Source organism: Anopheles stephensi, chromosome X (genome assembly GCF_013141755.1).
Source record: "Anopheles stephensi strain Indian chromosome X, UCI_ANSTEP_V1.0, whole genome shotgun sequence".
NCBI classification, from domain to species: domain Eukaryota; kingdom Metazoa; phylum Arthropoda; class Insecta; order Diptera; family Culicidae; genus Anopheles; species Anopheles stephensi.
The window spans coordinates 9,010,546-9,031,187 of NC_050201.1; the positions used below are offsets into that span (position 1 = coordinate 9,010,546).

General features: G+C 43.3%; 1 protein-coding gene across 5 annotated transcripts in view; it reads left to right on the top strand.

Moving 5' to 3' along the window:
- The first annotated feature begins 1,415 nt into the window (after positions 1–1,415).
- LOC118510205 (teneurin-a) overlaps positions 1,416–20,642 on the top strand; it is a 34,249-nt gene continuing 15,022 nt past the window's right edge. Inside the window, exons 1-11 of one of the 5 annotated variants that reach the window (XM_036051786.1) lie at positions 1,416–2,500; positions 6,783–7,390; positions 7,750–7,983; positions 10,377–10,483; positions 10,574–11,584; positions 11,660–11,854; positions 11,926–12,135; positions 12,209–12,394; positions 12,480–12,626; positions 12,838–13,045; positions 17,300–17,326. In XM_036051786.1, the coding sequence (XP_035907679.1) occupies positions 7,248–7,390; positions 7,750–7,983; positions 10,377–10,483; positions 10,574–11,584; positions 11,660–11,854; positions 11,926–12,135; positions 12,209–12,394; positions 12,480–12,626; positions 12,838–13,045; positions 17,300–17,326 (2,468 nt within the window). In that variant the 5' untranslated portion in view covers positions 1,416–2,500; positions 6,783–7,247. The remainder of the gene's footprint in view (positions 2,501–6,782; positions 7,391–7,749; positions 7,984–10,376; positions 10,484–10,573; positions 11,585–11,659; positions 11,855–11,925; positions 12,136–12,208; positions 12,395–12,479; positions 12,627–12,837; positions 13,046–17,299; positions 17,327–20,642) is intronic. The other 4 variants (XM_036051872.1, XM_036052045.1, XM_036051955.1 and 1 more) reach the window with 4 other exon arrangements.

Below are 20,642 nucleotides of genomic sequence, written 5' to 3' on the forward strand. Positions count from 1 at the left end.
TGCAATTCTTCGATATTGCCGGTCATGGTCTAGTCTTTCTGATTAACGATCTCATCATTTGAGGACCGCCATGATCTCTTCTTTGCTTTGGGGGTCGTCCGGTGCCTATTCTCATGACACAACTAGCTCACCTAAGCTTCGTTTTAACTTCGTTTTACCTATTTTTTTGCTATGTAACGTAAGAGCGATTTTTAGGTATGTCAAATTCTGGTACTTTGATTTCAGACATGCGCAACATATAATTAATTATTCAATTACTTTGTAATCAAGATTTTGAGCAAAGTAAGCAATGAAAATTCTTCTTCTGATTCTTTGATAAAATTCTTCTGATAATTGATTTCAAACCTATAAACCATTTATGTCGAGCCCCCTATCGATAGTTCAATAATCAAAATAATGTCACTTTCAATGAAAATTATCGAAATTAATAAGTTAAACCACCAGCCGACCTCACCCGGGATATGGCTCCCTTTTCACGGTTTGGAGAAAGGAAATGTCTGTCAAACCATCGTGAATTGTAATCAAGTTTTAAGCATATACAAAAAAAAACAAAGTTCGATAACATTTTTTGCTGCTCTGTCACAGCACGCCGAAAACTGGGTACAGTAGCAAGAAGTGATCCTGCTTCTTCTTCTTCCTTGACACTACAACCTTCGAAGGTCTCGGTTGCCTGCCTTTCTGGGAATGTACCCGTAGCTGAATAGTTTAAGTCCTTGCGTACGGGGTAGACGGTCGGGATGGGGTGCGATCCTATTATTTACCGTCCAGAATATTAGGCTAAAGTGTGAATTAAGACTCACTCATGGGCACTCACTTTTCGCAACTGACATATCCAAAAGGGGTTTGTTATGTATTGTAAATTATTATAACAACAATTTTTGGCTAAAATCTGAATAGATGCCCCCCCATCCCCACTCACGGACACTCATTTTTGCAATTGAATTTTCTAAAAGGGTATATTTTTCAGTCTTTTTATTGTAAGTATGTATTTATTTATTATATTTAATTATTATAAATAATTATTACAACGATTTCTCACATTTTTGCTTAACTTTTACCTAAATTTAAGGTAACTCATTAGCAAAAAGTGAGTGCCGTGAGTGGGGGGGGGGGGGGGGGGGGCATCTATTTAGACTTTAGCCGATCTTTTTTACCATCCAGAATATTATTCAAAACACAGCCGTACCACATCACCCTTGCCACACTGTAAAGTGGACCGCTACGAAGAAAAGGGTACAGCAGCAGCAGCAGCATCAGCATGCGCAGCATTCGACAGGAACGAAATTCCCTCTTTTGACCTAACACACACACACACACACAACCCAACGCGCGCACGCACATCGCCGCGTGTATGTGTCGTGTGTGCGTATGTGTGTGTGTGCATCGGGACGGCGGGTATCTCTCGCAGCGCAGCGACAGACACTTACAGAGCAGTGCGACCTAAGCCTCTCGACGTCAAGCTTCTGCTGGAAAAAGGAAGTTTCGTGCGTCGTGCGCCAGGAAGCAAAAGGGCCCTCGTTTAGCGGTGGCCATATCGAACCCGGGGTTGTGTTTTTGCTTCAGCCGACCATTCCGCATTGACCGTGTTTCATCCCGGCCCCATCCGCGGTGTGCTTCAATCTTTCAACCGTAGTGGAAATTGTTGGTTCACAGAAGAACGTACAAACTGTTAAAACAGGGGGAAGGAAAGGGGGGGAGGAGAAACCGAAAACCGCTGCTCGTCGTCGCAAAAGCACGCGATATTTTCCCACAATCAACTTTTGTCGCCCAGACACCACCACCACACAAACCACAGTCCAGTCGGGCAACGCTTCGAGTTCCACCGATAAACAAGGCCTACAGCCTTTAGGATGCGTTTCCTTTCCAACGGTTGACGGTAAGGGTGTGCGAGACGGGAAGGGAGGGCGAGAGGAAGAAGCAGAAGAAGGAATCGTCCAACGAAAAGTGCTACAAGTGTGTTGCTAAAAAATCGTGTGAAAAACCGGTTTTTCTTCGTCGTCCAAGACCATACACACACCAAATTTTCGGCTGGGCCATACGTTTGTGGAAGGCTGTTTTTGCTTCAGCGGTGGCGTGTGTGTGTGTGTGTTTTTCAACTAACCAAAAGAAGAAGAAAACACCACCCGTGGAAAAATCGGTCGCGCGCGGGGAGGGAGTGTGTGACCCGGGGAGCGGGAGACCGTTTCATGGAGGGGTGAAAATGGTTACGGGTTAATATTTTCCTCAAGTGTGTGAAAAGTGTTGTTGTTCGGGGAGGAAAAACCACCGTAAAATCTCAAAGAAAAGCATGTATCGGGACGCCGCGCCGCAACCAATCGCGTCGCGAATAACGGACGGAAAATGTTTGCTTTTCGAGCGACGACGACGATAAAGAACGATGTTCCGCCACCGAACAGCCGCAGCATCAGCAGAGCAAATCGGGTGAACGGCCAGTGATGCGATACGCCGTGCAACCATCAAGAAGCCAGAAACCAACGAAAAAAAAACAAAAACGGAGCAGGTAAATGAAAGGAGAAAAGATGAGAATTTTCATTCATTGGAAGAGCATTTTTCCTTCCTTTTGGTGGACAGACAGGCGAAAATCCCTCTCGCTTCTTTTTAGGTTGTTTTCCCCATTTTTGAAATGAATTTAAACAGAAACATGGTAATCCCGTTTCGTACACGGGATTTCTGCTGTGTGCGGTGCGGGGGCGGCGGCGGGGAAAGGAAAATGCTCCCTGCTCTGCCCTCTTCCCTATTGCGATCGGAAGAAAAATCGATAAAATAGACGTACCCGCTTACAATGCACGCAGAGACACATACATACGCTACGCGGGCAGGTTTTTGGGAAAAAAACGTGTGTGTGTGCACGGGCGCGCACACCGTTGTGTGTGTGTGCGTGCGGGTGCAGAGAGAAGAACATGTTTCGCTCTTTGCTTGCGCGAGAGGTGAAAAGTCGAGTCCAAAAACCGATCGGCCATCATAGCGGGGGCGCGCGTGTAAGATAGGGCAACAAGGGATCTCGGACTCGGCTGCTCGGAAAGGGCCGCCAGGCAAGTGTCGGTACGAAAAAAGAGAGTAATAACCAGATCAACCGAACGGGAGCGCTGAGCCAGACTGGCAGAGAGCTCGCAAGAAGACGTCATTTCTTCCCGAAAACTGTAAGGCCCTTTTCGCCCCTTTTTTTTTTCTTTTGGACTGAAACTGTTCTTCTGTGCCTGTGGAGTACCTTTTTCCGCATTTTGGACGAGAACGGTTGCTGGTTGCAACTTGGGAGAAGCGCTAGGCGTTCTTACTCTGTTTTTTTTGTTCTTTCTTCTAGGCATTCTTCAGGTTGCAAAACCCTTCGCTATCTTGCACTTCCATTGAATCAGTTGGTGTTGCTAAAAGCCTAAAGCCACATAACGTAACCATTTTTTGTTGTTGTTGCTTCTCCCAAACCACCAACCACCTCCACATGTCGCCTTCCATGTTGCTACCATACGCTACCATATGGGGATGTATATGCTCTGCATCAGGCAAGCTGAAGGTGGTTGGTTTGAAAAGAAAAGGGTGTTCTTCTTCTTCTTCTTCTTCTTTCTTGGCACTACAAAACCTCGAGAGGTGTCTCGGCCAGGCCATTTCTGGCTTTCTGTGACTTAATTTTACCCGTAGCAAAGTAGTCAGCCCTGCGTACGGGGAAGGCGGTCTGGATGGGATTTGAACCCCGGCCCCAGAAAAGGGTGTTGTCGAAGTAAAATATGCACCACCAACATCTTCTCGCTACTGCACCAGCCATTCTGCAGCGTTTGAAGTTATAAAGTGCTGTGTACAGTGATTTTCTGCACACCCTCGCTCATAGGATGATTGAGCTGCTGTGTACCCCGCATATATGCGACCCGTCCGAATGATGCCCTGTTAGGTAGAAATATGTTGCAACCTTTTTTTTTTCCTCTCTTTCCTTACCATCTTCTATGTTCGTTCTTGCTGTGTTTCAAGTTGCTCTTTTCCTCAAATCAAAATTAGATGGTCGATGCAATTCGACCAATGTTCTCCGATAGGGAATCGATCGATCTTCGGCCAACTCTCACTTTCTCCTATGCGCTACTCTCACGTCCTCTTCCTTTGTTTATCGCTCGCTCTCTCTCTCTTGGATGATGAACGCACTGGAATCTCTTTTTATGCTCACCGCCCCACAGAAACATAGCACGTCCTTCCCGAACGCATACAGCCGCACGGACGCGCACGCGGTTGGAAATCTCCAGTGCAGCGCGAGCGTTGAGTACGCCGTTGAGAAAATGGTTTTGTCCCTAACACACTTATGCGCGCGCATGCCAGTGTGCGTGTGTGTGTGTACCAACTTATGGTACACAGCATAAGGGTTTTGCGATGAAATGGGAAACCTTACAATGGGACGAAGCAAAAGCTAGACTATTTTGTGAGAAGCAGCGACCCAAAAGCGAAGGAAAAGCAAGAACGAAATACGATAAAAAGTTAGGAGGAAAAAAAAAACGTTTGTACACATTCGCCCTTTCACCTTTCGGGGGACGTTACGGGGTTTTGGTAAAAGATTTTTCTCCAACCGTTCGCTCGGCCGACTGTTAAAAGAAATGCACGGGCCAAAGCCAATGGTCGACAGTGTGATGGCCGCTACACGGAGCGGATCATCATCGCCGTTGAGTTCGCTGATGGGATAGTCTCACCGCCGCTACACTTGCCCGTGTTTCTTTTGATGGTCGACTGCCATGTTTGGCCGTAGAGTTTTTATTGGCACCCATCAAACCGTGTACCACCCCGAGCAGAGGCGGTGGTCCGGTGCATTTGTCTTGAACAATAAAATTGAAGTGTACCGAGAAGACTAGGTCGACTTCGTAAGCTAACCATTTGCCACTGGTGAATCTCGCGCTAGTGGTGACATTCGATCTCCTCACTGATATCATCGGTTAGAGGGAACGCAGATTCCCTTGTCTGATGAGAAGCAGCCAAACAAAGCAACCGATAATGTTTCGACAAAGAAAGGATATTGCTTCGGTTGGTTATGTAAATGTTGGGCAGGTTATTTGACACAAACGAATCGAATAGCCTTATCCAACTTTCGGGAGTTGGAGATGACTGCAGCAAAGAATTCGTTTATAACCCATGGTATCAAGGGTTTCAGCGTCTTTTGAAATACCTTCTATCTTGAGGAAGAATTAATTTTTGTACATTAGACCAAAGACATCCTTCAGATTTTTGTCGTCAGACGAATTTTCAGAGATTTTGTCCTTGTTCCAGAAGAGATTTCAGAGATCACCCTGTCCGGCATTTTAGGCCTAACGAGGCCTCTCTTAGATCATGTCTTCCCTGTTTCTGGCTTCATCTTCTTCTTCCTTGGCACTACAAAACCTCGAGAGGTCCCGGCCTGCAATTTCTGGCTTTCTGTGACTTAATTTTACCCGCAGTAAAGTAGTCAGCCCTGCGTACGGGGGAGGCCCGGTCTGGATTGGATTTGAACCCCGGCCCTGCCGTGTGAGGACCGGCGGCCACCGGACCGCCCCTTAGATACCACCGGGAGATGTATAGAGTCAGTCCTCACAATGGGAATGTCAGTATAGTCAGTTCTACGCATAGGGCGCCCAAACGGAGTTGCTAAACATCACCCACCGAGTCATCCAGCTTCACAGGTGCATCCGTAACTCTGAACATGCAAAGTTCGGCCTTTTAAAAAAAAAAATGGATGTCCCAAGCAGACTAAGCGGATGCTTATCATCACGGTTCCCAAGCGTGAACCTCAACATACGCTCATCTCAACCAGCAGCATTATGGCCCATATAGCGGTGGCATAAAACCCAAGAGGAAGCCAACTTAATAGATGCTAACGAGCATTAGTTATAGCTAAGCCAGTGGCTGTAACGGGGGCCAGCCCGACAGGATGGCACCGCCGTGTCTTACGACTCCACACCATCCGTCCATTGTGCTGCGCCGCACAAATGGTGTACAATTGATCTCCCGGACAAACGCGACATGGTACGATGTATCGGCCATTGTCCGAAAACTGTGGGGCCGTGGAGTCCTTCGGCTTTGGAATGGATACCGTAATTTTTCCCAATGAAGGTGGATATGCGCATCATAAAATTACAGCAAGATGAGCGTTACGAAGCAGTATCAATTGCTTGCCATCGAACGCAAACACTGTCTACTAGCTGGACAGAAGAAGCTATGGCGGAGCCAGCACACGCTCCAGATCGGTATAATATCCGCCATGATGTTCCGTGACAAACCGTTTACCGGACTCGAATGTTTATCAGAAAAGGGAGACAGACATTTTGCCAATGCCCACCGAAAACCTGCCTCCATTTTGCGAAGCCGCTGTTTCGCCGTTCGAATAGGTCATTTTTGTTGTTGCTGCTGTCGTTTGGATGGTTGCGCTGAATCCTTCCAAAGCGATTGCGCAGCACATCACAATTTCGTTCAAACTGCATTCTTCGCCTCTTCTCCATTCATAATGGGAGCTGCGGTACAGCAGGCGTACTGCTTCCGCCATCATCGTCTGGCCAGGGGCGAATCTCTTTAGGTGGCTGTAAATCGTACTCGGACACTGTTCGGGGCACCTTCAAGTGGGGTAAATTAGTACACGCTGGCCGTCGGGGGTGGGGGGGCCTGGCCCAGCTGGCAACAAATCCGCGGTGCAGGTGAAAAAGTGCTCCAGCGCGCTGCACATATTGTGAAACCAATTATTCATGGCGGCGGGCAATTATGTTCTTCCAGCGTACCTCCATGTTGCATTGTGTATCAAACCGAAATCTCATGTCCGTTTTATTCTCTTTTGCACGGTTTCTTTGCAGCTATAGTTTCATTGCGGGTTAACCTGTGAGTCGTCGTACAAGGCGGGCAAGGACGAGCAGGATGTTGAGTCATGAGCAGCAACTCGTGATTATGTTTCCATTCGTTCCCAATCCTCGGCATTGCTTCACAAACGCTACCAGGCAGCAAGTAGCTGGAGCGTAAAGCACACCGTGTGTGCTACCGGGATACGCAGGCAAAAAAGAAAATCGTCGAACAAAAAAAAGTGGTTAAAACAAAACAAAAATACTGAGTTTTTTCAGCCTAAAGGAGGCGCAAAAGCTGTACAAAAGTGCAGCAAACCCGGAGTTATAAGGCTGTGGTCGTCTGCTGACCAACAGAGGAAGCGTATTATAAGAGCAGCATCTACATGAGTGTGTCCTCCCAAACGTGATACACCTACCTACGGAGAGGAATATTGAACGCCAAAAACGGGACACAAAAGCACACACACACACACTGGCAGGATGACTATGAAATCGATGAAGTATAACGACTGTGACACCATCATGGACGGCTACAATCCGGCACCACCGCCATTGCCGAGAAGGGTACCGCCGGCGCGTAACATTTACGCGGAACCGTTCGCGACCGAATCCAACACGAACAGGTGAAGAGAAACGTTGCAATGTTGCGTAGCATTTCGATGGTGGATGGTTTATGCAATTGGCTCGTCCCACAATGTATTTTCAAGTATCTTAGTGTAGTGCTGACAAGCGTTTGAAATTAATGTACATTGAATTGAAGGAAAACGGTTTACCGCGATAACCATTTCGATTGGAAACGTTCGCAAAGGTTTGTCGAACCGCGCGGGGTTTAAGCATTTGAAGGGATGAGCGAGGAGTTGAACGGAAGTGGGTGCCACCATAACCATGCTCCAACAATGCGAAAACACTGATTGTTCGTGTGCGTCCGTGAGTGTGTGTAATGATTTTCGTATCTGTCCCGTTTTTTTTTTGTTGTTGTTAGACTACAATCATCGCAACAGCTGCAACAGCAGCAGCAACAGCAGCAACAGCAGCAACAGCAGCAACTGCAATCACAGCAGCAACCGATACCGCAACTGACACAATCCATGACTAACACACACATCACCACCGGATCCCGGCTGGGAGGATCGTCCTCCCTGGTGATGCCCGTTTTTCCATTACGAACGGGTGGTACCGCCCACACACCACATTATTCACCTTACTCACCATCAAGGTAATTGCCACACCGGGAGAGGAATATATACATGTATATATCTAGAGCGAGCTAATGATGATTGCTGCTTGCGGGAAATGCATATAATTCAACTAATAGTTGGCGCTTGTTCGGCCGCTTTTCCATTTGCTAGATTGTTTCACTGTATGCCCTCAAATGCTTCCTCGTTTTTTCTTTAATTTTTGTTGTTGTTCCTTTTATCCTGTTTGCTACGAATAAGAGTAACAGTCTGACCTGGCTCCGATCTGCTCTGCACACGCACACTACTACCCGACTTTGTGGTAGGCTCGTGTCCGTGCGCCGTCCGATGCTTTGCTTGCGTTTACCGGTTACAGGGTTCGCCCGCACACCTTTCGTAACACCTGTCATATAATATTTTTTTTGCCATCTCGATTTTGCCGGCCTGTGGGTGCTTCTTCTCTAACGTTTCGTTCTGTGGAAAGCTCTATAAACCACTTGAATCCTTTTGACTGTCCCGTACACCAACACACCTGTGGGGGACGGGTGTTGAAAAGTGTTATTGTTTCGGAATTTTTGTTTTACCGTAGTTATAATGTTTATAATATGTAATTGATTGAATATTACGTGTAAAGTTGCTGAATTTAAAATTTTTAGAGCGTTAGAGGTTTATCGCAAGGCATGAACACCACTGTAGTTAGTGTAATAACGATAACGATTAGTTTATTTAGTTTTAAGTATTTATTAATTCTAAAGAGACATTACGAACCTTACACTAGAACCGCCGGTGGGACATTTTTGTTTAATTTATTTTTAACGATCTTTCGAATGCAGCCGTAGAAAAATGATGTATCTCTTATGGTGGTTAAAAAATCCATTTCTACCCTAGAACCGCCATATGGGACACTTTTGTTCCATAGGCTAAATACGTTGTGATGGCAGATATCCTTGCTGCCAACGAGTGACGGATTTGGTCCTGCAAGTCTGGCAGCATCGCATTTACACATGTTTACAGTTACAGTCGAATCGCTCACCGTTTGCTTCGATTCACAAGCTGCTTGCTTCGATTTGCGTGCCCTTACCATCGAATGAGGGACACTATGGTCGTTTCGCATACCGTTACTATGGAATCACGTGCCGATATACATGGTTTTTGATTGCTTCTGTATGTAATGAATAGCCCGGTTAGGCTGTTCCCATTAGAAAACATTTTGCTGGTATTTTTATACGATTAAACGGCTAACAAACCATGGCAAGAAAATGTGTCGTACAATAACAACATCGAACAGTAGCGATAAACAAGACTAGCTTTTCAGAGTTCATTGGTGAGCTATACATTAAACTAGCGGGAATGAACGTGTTCGAAAGGCAAAGAAAACTTGGAAAAATCCTGAAGCAATTTGCTTACATTTTTCTTTTTCAGTATGTTATTTTTTTCATTGAGTTCCATGAAATAGTTTGTACGTATCGTTCATTTTTGCTATGAAACATTATGTAAAATACGTGTAACTATTTTCTTTTAAAATATTGCTTTCTTTAACTTTAGTATTTAAAACTATCCTTGAATTCATTGAATCATTTGTTCGAAAGAAACAGCAAGTTTCAAATTTAACGGCATGCGAAACGACCATAGTGACGCGCATTCGATGGAAATGGCATGCGAATCACAGCAGGCAGCTCGTGAGTCGAAGCAAACGGTGAGCGATTCGACTGTAACTGTAAACAGGTGTATGTGTATGCGTTTCATTTGAGCCAGGTTCTGACGATGCAATGTAATGTTTTGCCCTGATGCCATGAAACCTAAAGATGTGTTATAGATTCCTTTTACGTTCGAAACTGGCTTCGTCCTCTTCTTTTAGCCATTTCGAGCTGTATTGACATCGATTTTTTGTCATGTTTGTAGAAGGAGTCCACAGACACCCCTATAGACCCAGACAACTGAGAACGAAAGACTTGTTTTATTATCATAAAAACCCTGCTTAACACTAAATTGTTTGAATAATTTATAGTTATAAGCTTATATTTATTGTCTTTCTTTACACCACTAAAAGCCCTATAATGTTATATTAATGTAAATAGAAGTTACCTTAGTATCCTTGGTATATGGTTAAAATGATCACTATTCGATTTTTTTTATTTATAGAGTTGCTAATTAAGCTGTATTATGCCTAATTATGATGTATATGAGTCATTTAATCACAAGAAACCCATAGGTGATTATAAACATGTCTATGAATGGATACATAACGAATGGGGCACAATTGTCTCATACGGCGGTTCTAGTGTTAAGGAACCACTCCAATCAGCTTTTAGTTTAGAGTTAAAGTATAACTTTCTAACAACAACTTTTGCACGCTTAATTGTAGTGAATACAGTCCCAAATATACCAACGATCCCATGATTTACGATAACCTTTCCTATAATTGCATTCGCAGGTTTCGCATCGATAAAAGCTGTCAGCATCGTTGCTCCTGGAAGTGTTTTAGCATTGCCTTAATATTGGTTACAATAATTTTATCGGCAACACTAACGTATTTTGCAGGTATGTATGCTCTTACCTCTCTTAAATAGCCATGTGTTTCCGGTTCTTAAGCCAGATTGATGTATCGTTTCTGTTTCTGTTTTGTTATAGCAACAAGCTCCATGAAATCCAATATCGATGCTGCCAACTGCATACTGGTGCAGGATGTAAAAACGGGCACGGCCGTCGACCAAACCGGTACGCCCATCGATTCGTCCAACTACGGACTGCTGTCCGGCCCATCCACGCTGAATCCGACCGAGGAGTCACCGATCACGAGCACCCTCGACCACAACAGCTTCTCCACGCTCGGTGGGCTGCCGGGTGGGGCGGCCGGCGGTAATGCTGCCCTGTCGACGTACAACCGGCGTCCGACGCAGGACATCTCGCACCCGGTGCAACAGACGACCCAAATATTCAGCTCGGTCCACCAACCGAAGTGGCCGTCGATCGTGGAGCTGCGCGAGTTTAACGAGATACACGCGTCCACCATTGCGCCGTTCCAGTTTTGGAACGTCGAGTTCCGGAACAAACATCCCGCCTTCATACAGTTCAACTTTACCCTGCCGTGGGGTGCCAACTTTGCCATCTACGGCCGGCGTAATGTTGGACCGACGGTGACGCAGTACGACTTTGTGGAGTTCATCAAGGGTGGACGGGTCGACCATAAGCTGCGGCGGAAGCGAAGCATCGGCAGCAGCTTCTTCCAGAACGATCTGCTCGATACGCACTTTAACGAGGAAAATTCGTCCACGTTCGAAGCGAACCGGCGGAACCAGTACGCGTTCGAGGATCTGCCGCTGGACGAGGTGGAACGGCACATCATCTCGAAGCGTTCGGCGGATGGGGGTGGTGGTGGTGGTGCCGGCGGGCCGTCCTCGTTGCAGAAGATCGACCTGGAAGCGATGACGGTGAACGTGACGATCCTGCAGTACCTCGACATTGGCCGATGGTATCTGTCGGTGTACAATGACGAGCTGCTGCCGCACACGGTTTCGCTGGTAGTTGGCGAGGCGGAAGGTATCCATACGGCCTGCCCGAGCGACTGTTCCGGCCGCGGGTCGTGCTACCTCGGCAAGTGCGATTGTATCGATGGATATCAAGGCAACGATTGCTCGATTAGTAAGTATCGATGTTCGACCGGGATGCATCAGTTAGAAGAGTTATACGGGTTATTAACTGTGCTTTCGGTTGTAGGTGTGTGCCCCGTGCTTTGCTCCGCCCACGGCCATTACGGTGGTGGTGTATGTCACTGTGAGGAAGGCTGGAAAGGTTCGGAGTGCGATATTCCCGTGTCGGAATGTGAAATGCCCACCTGCTCCAACCATGGCCGCTGCATCGAGGGAGACTGCCATTGCGAGCGTGGCTGGAAGGGATTGTTCTGCGAGCAGCGTAAGTGGTCACAATGTGCGGATAGGGATATCAGGTTCAGGTTTCATCAAGCCCCTTTTTTTCTTCTGCAGAGGACTGTATCGACCATTCCTGTTCGGGGCATGGAACGTGCGTATCGGGTCAGTGTTTCTGTAAGGCCGGTTGGCAGGGCGACGATTGCAGCATTGTCGATCAGCAGGTGTATCAGTGTCTGCCGGGCTGTTCAGATCATGGCACGTACGATTTAGATACGGGTTCCTGTATTTGTGATCGCCATTGGACCGGAATCGATTGTTCGCAAGGTACGTCTAGGAACGAGGTAAAGTAGCCCCACCAACCTCTCACCATACTCTCTCGCTCTCTCTGCCTTTGCAGCCGTTTGCAGTCTCGACTGTGGACCGAATGGAATCTGTGAGAATGGACGGTGCCGGTGTGATGACGGTTGGACCGGCAGCCTGTGCGATCAGCTCATGTGTGATCCACGGTGCGCGGAGCATGGCCAGTGTAAGAACGGTACCTGCGTTTGCTCACAGGGATGGAACGGACGCCACTGCACGCTACGTAAGACGAACGCTTGTTTTTTTTTTTTGCCAGCGTTTACGGTACACTCATGTATAACGCAATTCCTTCAACCATCACTCCACAGCTGGTTGCGTTAATGGATGTTCCCGGCACGGCCAGTGTACGATGGAGGACGGCGAGTACAAGTGCATCTGCGTGGAAGGCTGGGCTGGAAACGATTGCTCGATCGCGCTAGAGATGAGTTGCAAAGATAATATTGATAATGACAATGGTAAAACAAATGGCGTCTGCCAAACGCTTCGGTCCAGCGGTCGTGTCCGTAGGTTGTGGTGGTCGTCTACCACAAACTGCCTCACAGCTCGGTCCCGTTTCATATATATAGTTTTTTTTCCCTCAATTTGTCCAGCGGTAATGTGACAATGTGACCGTGGAGTATTCACTGTTTTTTTTTCCTTTTTCTTTCCGCTGTCCCACCATTCTAGACGGTATGACGGACTGTTCCGATAGTGAGTGTTGCGTGCATCCGATCTGTGCAGAACATATCATGTGTCTCGCGTCGAACGATCCGGTCGAGGTGTTGCTGCGCAAGCAACCACCCTCGGTAACGGCCTCCTTCTATCAACGCGTCAAATTTCTGATCGAGGAAAACTCCGTACAGTCGTACGCGCACATGGACGAGTACAGTGAGAGGTAAGTGGTATCTAGCCTTTGCTTTACACCGTTCGCCTATATCAATATCTTTGCCACATTTCAAAAACTGGGACGCCTGTTACAATTCATCAGGGTATATCAGTCGTAGCATATCTAATAGCTAAGATTGTCAGGATGTAGCAAACAAAAAAGCTAACAAAAAAAAAAAACGAAAATAAACATCCATTCGAACCATTTTGCAAATGCATTCGGGTAGGACTGTTGATGTACTACTGTTGGTGCCCCGCTCGGGGTATTTCCTCCGTGTACGTACCTTTGCCACGTACGTCACGACCGCGTCGGCACGCGATACAGCGTTCGCCATAGGTAATCGCCACCGCCTGAGAGCCGGTTTCCGGGTTGGTGGTCAGCAAAGACTAACACACAATCGATTTCATTCTATGCAAAAACCGCTACAGTTGTCCACAAACATGCCTTGCTTAGGCTAACAAACAAAACAAAACAAAACAAAAATCAGTCAAAAATGCCAATAATAGAGTACGTCATCTAATTTGATAAGATACAATTTTGCATTGTGATATATATATATATACGTATACATATATATATATATATATATATATATTTCCCTAACTGTGTTCCAAATGTCCACAACAAAAAAAAAAATCCCAAGCAAATCCGCCCCCCCCAACATGTTTATTTCCTCCCTCACCCCGGCTCCCCCTTACCATCTCCCCTTTGCCATCGTGACGGTGAGCAATGTGCTCGTTTATCCCTGTAGCCTGGCCGCCATCTTTTCGTTCCCCAAAAGATGTAGCAAAAAGAAGAAACCATGTCCACAAGACCCAGGCCAGCCCCAGGCGAGGGAGCACATTAATCCCGTGATGGTAAAGATTGTGTTTCGTCTAATGTTGTTCATCAACCTACCTTGTGTGTGTCTTTTGAACCCCCCTTTCTTGATTGTTCATGTGTGTGATTCCCCCATACCCCCTACTCAAATAACAAGTAAAGTAAATCAACAAAAAAAAAAAAACAAAAAAAGTTATATAAAAAAAACAACAACAAAAAAAGGAATTTAACGCAAGTAAAATTCGAAAAAAAAAACAATTTACAGTACTTTCTGCTAGGGTCTTGATTTAAATAGTTTTGTTTTTTTATTCTCACTTCACAAAGTGTTTAATGTGTTGCCTACTGGAGCATACAAAAAAAAAAAACAAAACAAAACAAAAAAACAAGAAACAAAGGTGTAAAGGTGTGTGTTTTTGGTTTTTTTATGGGTTGTTTTTGGAATGATTTGATTTCGCTTTCTCTTTCTAACATACGTTCCTTTTTAATCCTTACTTACAGACCGTTCGGTTTATCTTTCATTGGTTTGGTTGTGTTTTAGTTTGGTTGTGGTTTGATTTTGGCTTTTCGGTTTAAAATTGTTTACATCAGCTCACTCAACTGAAGCTTAGTCAATATCTGCCAGCAAACTGTGCACCCGCCCCTCCCTCCACTTTGCAAAACTTTCCACGTTCTGTTAACGCAATTATTAACGCATTAAGCTAGAGATAAGGAGAGAGAGAGAGAGAGAGAGAGAGAGAGAAAGAAAGAGTGAAAGATAGGGAGAAAGACAGAACGGCTGAGCACGATCGTGAGGGATATATGGGAGGCCCGAGTGGTGAGGGCCCGGCCCGGTAGTAGATGCGACAGCGGCGCCTGTCTTCACACGACAGGACCGGGGTTCAAATCCCATCCGGACCGTTCCCACCATAGTGAGGGATTAAGTTTAGTTAGTCCGAAATGGCAGGCCTAACCTTAAGGGGTCGTTAGGCCAAGAAGCAGCAGAAGAGGGATATGTATGTTTAGTTTAATGTTAAACTTATCTCAAAACGGTTCAAAAATACATCCCGCCACTTGCTTATTGGCATGCATCCATTATTCCGGTCTAGCGATATGATACAGTGTGCAAACTTTTCGTATGGATTTTTGGATTGCAATGTAAGCATGTCCCCTTCCAACAATTAATGACTCCGGATTAAGCGGCGGTTCGGTGGTGGAGGAGACACACGGCAGGATCGTGGCTCAAATCCCATCCAGACCGCGCCTCCCCGTACCGCAAGCCTTTGACAACTTTGCTACGGGTATAATCAATTTACTGAAAGCCAGAAAAGGCAGGCCGCGAGACCTTTCGAGGTTGTATAGTGCCAATGGAGAGGCAGGACTCCCGAGGATTTCTCCTAAAGCGTGGAGGTTAAGAATAGCAAACTCCTTATATTGTGTCTGATTTGCTGTAAAGCTATAAAACAATCGTCCATATGCTTCAAAACAAGATTGCTTGGATTTGTTGTTGTCTATTATCTTGAGCATTGTTGAGCTTTTTTTTATTATTAGCTAATCTAAAAAAAAAGAAAAAGATTGCAGTATTGATTGCCACCGAAAAAGCTACTGTAAACACAATTAGAGACCGTTTTGCATTCGTGTGTCGAACACAGCAAGTATTCGTTGTATTTTTGGGGCGATATTTCGTAGACGACGATAAGCGCTCTCATGAATGAATCGTTTCGCATGAATCGTTCAACATGAATGAATCGTTCGTTCATTCTGCTATAAAACAGGTCTTACATGAAGAAAACAAGTCTTGCAGGAAGGAATTTCAATGCTTTTTTAATTATTAAATGAAAAATGTGCATTGTGCTGTACGTCGAAGCTGTAGAGATGCTTTGGCATGGTTATATCGAAACCTTGTAATTACCCCTGTAGTTATGCAAAAACAAAGATTTCGAAGCTTTTTTTTCGAGAAGTTAGTAGTAACAATCAGGTAGCCAGTGTGAGAGAGAGAGAGAGAGAGAGAGAGAGAGAGAGAAGGCAGAGAACTGGTATCGTAGTATCGCAGCTACTACCGCAACAAAGGTGAACTTTCTTTTGTTTGTTCCGACTATGCTTCACGCCTTTTTGTTTTTGTATCGAACACGATTGAAAAACACCAAAGGGTAAACAAGCGCTGTACAAGCAGAACTACAACAAAAAAAAAACAGACAACGTTTTGTGCACACTGTGTGTGGATGAAGAAAAAAAAAACAACCGGTTATGACAATAATGTGTATGAATGAATGGAGATGAATGAACGCGTTGTACTTGTCTAATGTCTATTGTGTTTTGTGTGTTGTTCGAATTTATTGTGATGTTTCTCTTCCGTTCTGTCTAACTTTTCGTTTTTGTGTTATTCGTTCCGTTTTTCATCTCAATATTTCCAAAAATGTTTTTGTTTCGAAATTAAAGTGTAAAAAAACAGCAAGAAAAAAAAGTAATAGAGAAACCAACCAAGTAGAAGAAAAAAAAAAGAAACAAACAAACAAAACTCTAATTATCTTAACCATACTTCCGTTGAAACAACCAAGACGAAGCTTTTCTTTCTGTTCCTCTTAACGATGTCCCGTTCTTTCTATTTCGATTTTGGGTTTTTGTTTTGTTTGCGGAATGCAAAATGCTAACATACGCTGCTGTAGCATTTTCATCCCACACCCCCCCTTTTTCGACCCCCCCACGCCCCCACCCGGATGACCTCCCGCCACCCCATTTTTCCTCAGTTTTGTTTTGTGCGCTGTTTAGCAAATACAAAAAAAAGAGCAGCGCCGGGTTATTTTTGTTGATTGCAATTTTCATGTTGCAACTGCAACTGTAGAACCGCCCATTTTGGTTCATCGGTCAGTGACGTTTGAATTGACCATTTTGGTTAAATATATATATTTTAGTGACATAAGGAAAAAAAAATTCGCTCCTACATTTGCAATACAGTATTGAGTATTCAGAAGGCACCTTGGTAGCCTTTTTGTTGGTGTGTGTGTGTGCGCGCGTGGTCCTAACAAAGGTCCAATAGAAGTCGTAAACATTTCCTCTCGCTAATTACAAATTTTTGTCTGCCGTGTTATGCTGATCCAAATAGTGAAGCATACCCTTTTGTAAAACTTTTACGAAAAAAAAAACCCGAAAAACAAAATTAATAATTTTTATCCCAAACGAAAAAAGAAAAACAAAAATTCCCATCCACCGCCCCCCACCCGCCTGTACGAAACAGAAACCTCCCCCCCCCCGCCCCCCCAAACTCCCGAACTCAATTTACTCAGTGCGTAACGAACTAATCCATAAACTTCGTTCTCTCCGTTCTTTTCTATTCCCCATCTTCACATCTCCACCATTGCTAAAAAAAAAAACAAAAACAAAAAAAAAACACACCAAAAAATCGTCGATAATTGTTATTTGTTTGTTCTTACGTGCTAAAACCATGTTATTAATTTTTTTAATTAAAAGTGAGTTCTGGAACTCGTTCACACCGTGGTAAGTCTTGCAAGCTGCAGTTGCTGCTGTTCGTCTCTTGTTGCTGTTATAAATATTATTTTCATTTCATGCCTTCCGTACTTTTTTCCGTTTTACCCCATGTTTCTCAACTGAATGTGTACCCCTCGCTCTCCCGCCCCCCCCCCCCCCCCCCCCCCCTCTGTTTTGTGTTTCATTTTTGTACCCTCAAAAACCACATACACACCACCATCATTCACCCCATCATGTGTTTTTTCTTCTCTGTGTGTGTTGTTTTTACTTTTAAATTTTATTTGCAAATTCATTTTCTGTTTTCATTTAACTTCACACACACACACACGCATACAATCATCGTCCATCCTCATGTTGCATACCGTTCGCCATAAACATATGTTAACAGATTATATGTACATATTTAATTATCTTACCTAAGCTTCACATTTAATAATGTCTCTCGTTGCGTATATATAATCATAATATATGTGTATGCGTATATACAAAAAAACACTCACCCGCACACCCCCCCACCCCTCCCTCTCCGAGAAAAAAAAATCACCAACAAAATCATCACAATTCCGTTTCTTTTGTTCTCGTTACACTTTGTTTCACTTCGTACTATAATTTTCCTCATCTGCCTTTAGGACACGTTTATTTCCATGTCATTTACCCCGTGTTGTTTTTGTGTACCGTGCCGAACACTGGTTTCCGCTTCCGTTTCTGTGTTGTCCATTTTTAGTCAATGTTCTTTTTGGTTTTGCTAAACGTATACTGTCCACGTGATTGACATGATTCTGAAATGAGAATGCCATGGTAGAACGAACACGATTTAATGTAATTTACAACAAAAAAAACCAACACCGATATATATATGATAATATGCAACAACAACAACAAAACACACTTTCGTTTAACCGGGACACCGGGAAATTTATTGTGCCATTTGTACATTTTTATTGAGCAAAAAAAAAAAATAGAAGCAAAAACGGGAGGACAAAAAGAATCCTCTCCCACATTTACTAAACTTAGGGAAAACTGTTTTGTTTTGGTTTATTTTTCGTTTTACGAACGTTTGTTTTTGGTTTACTTGATTTTTTGTTTTTTTGTTTTTTTTTGGTTTCTTCTATTTTCTTTTTTATTCTTTTGTGTACTTTTTGTTTCTTTGTTTTGTTTTGTTTTATTTCTTTTTGTTTCCTTTATCTTGTTTTGTTTTCTTCATTTTTTTCTTTTTGTTTTTGTTTCTTTTTTTCTTTTTCGTTTTTTCTTTCATTTTGTTTATCCTCTTTCAACCCCCAAATCAAGCTCTAAATTGTTTTATCTTACTAGCTTGTTTAAAAAGAAACCATTTTAATTTTTGTTTTTATGTCTTTTATCAATATACAGTTAAAAAGGGTTTCGGTTTTCTCTGTTTTGTATGTGTGCGTGTTGTTTTTTTTCTTACTTTCAAGTTACTGGTTTTTTTTCTTTTATTATTCACCCCAACCTCTTTTTAACTGCTTATCGTTTTTGAAGGATTGTTTTGAAAATTGACTACTTCCCACTTCTGTATTGGTTGCACTATTTTTATGTTTTAAGAGTTAATAAAATATTATACAGATGAAATTGAAAAAAAACAAACAAACAAAGGCCAATAAGTTAGAGTATTTCCGTTCAAAAAGTCGTATATATAAAAAAAGAGTGAAAGGAGAAAGAGAACCAAAACAAACAAACGAAAAGAAGACAAAAAAAAGTACAAAAGAAGCGACTAGTTTCACATTACTATTTATTAAAACAGCATAAATAGTTAAAACTAGTTAGAGGCTTTTCCTACTCATCCCGATCCGTCAAATCCCTAAATGTTTTCCTTACATATATACAACAAACAAACAAAAAAAGAAAAGAAAAGAAAACCAACAAAACGGTCCACCCCGAAAAAAACCAATCCCATTCCCTATTGTCCCCGTTCAAAACTCCCCAACATCCTAGTTATTGTCTGCGTCTATCATATGTTTCTATGTATATACCCTCCATGTGCTGCGAAATTTTGGAACATTTGAATAACTCTTTTTTGAGAACATAAAGAACAAAAAAAAAATACAAGTGAAGTAATTCTAGTGGAAAAAAAAGAAGTTTTGCCATAAAAATAATTAATTACTTTTCCAAAACAATACAAAACATACAACTTGAACTTGCTTACAATTGCAAAACAACGCAAAAAAAAACAATACATGCAAATTCTGATGTAGAATGTGGAATGCATAAGAAAACTGGAACTCTAGAGGCAACTTGTGCGACAGCTTAGTGGTGGTGTGTTGGACAGGCCCTTCGAAAACATTGTCAGACCACTAATGAAAACGTAGCGATGACGTAACGAGATTGTACCGGGGATATTTTCTATTTTTTTTTTGGCTTAATCTTTAACCATCAAGGGGAGATTCAGTCGAATAAAAGCTTCCAAACGGACGGATAATTCGCCCGTCGTTTGGCTGTATTCGTTTAGCTGTGAAAGATATTGTGCAATATTTTACACTACTACTACTACTACTACTACTACTAATATTTCTACTCATGCTTTCTCGCTTGAAATTGTCGTCGTGACCAGCATTTGCGCCAATTCTGTATTTATATTGCCGTGTTGATTTCGCCAACCGAGTAGCTTGATTTAAAACGCTGTTTTCTTGCGCCTTATGGGTTTAGAATAATTGTATTTTCTGCAGCGGGGTCCGCAGCGAAACACTTGCTTTTAAAATGTTATACAATTTGCCATTTAGTTTGTTATTAAGTGAATGCTGATTTTTTGTTTCGTTTTTTTTTTGAGAAATTTTGAATAGTGAGAGCAAATTATAAGTTTAACATGCAAAACTCATGTTCTAGGTTTAGAGATCATCAGAGATTTTTAGAGACTACAGAAACCGTTTATGCATGTTTTTTTTACTTAGAGTACAGGGTTTTCCAGTTGATATTGTAATAGTATGCATTTTTCTTGTAGGCTTCTTAGATGAAATGGTAAACAAATGCTAGTTGATATGGAAACGGCTTGAGCTGACAGGGGAATCAAATATCTTTTATTGTGAAGTCTTCAGACGATATTGTACGCACTAACCAGTGCGCTGAAACAACGCACCTGTCATCTGAAACCGTTTCCATATCAACTAGCTTTGATTATCGTTTCATCTAAGGAGTCTACAATAAAAACGGACTCTATTACTATATCAACTGAAACCCCCTGTAAAATATATTACCTTCATCCTTATTAAAGAAGCGATTCTGTGTACTTTCTTCTCAAATTTTGAACTTCATTTTGGGAGCAGGAACTTTATTATTTGGAACCTGTTTTCCCGTGCACAAATTTAACTTGCAA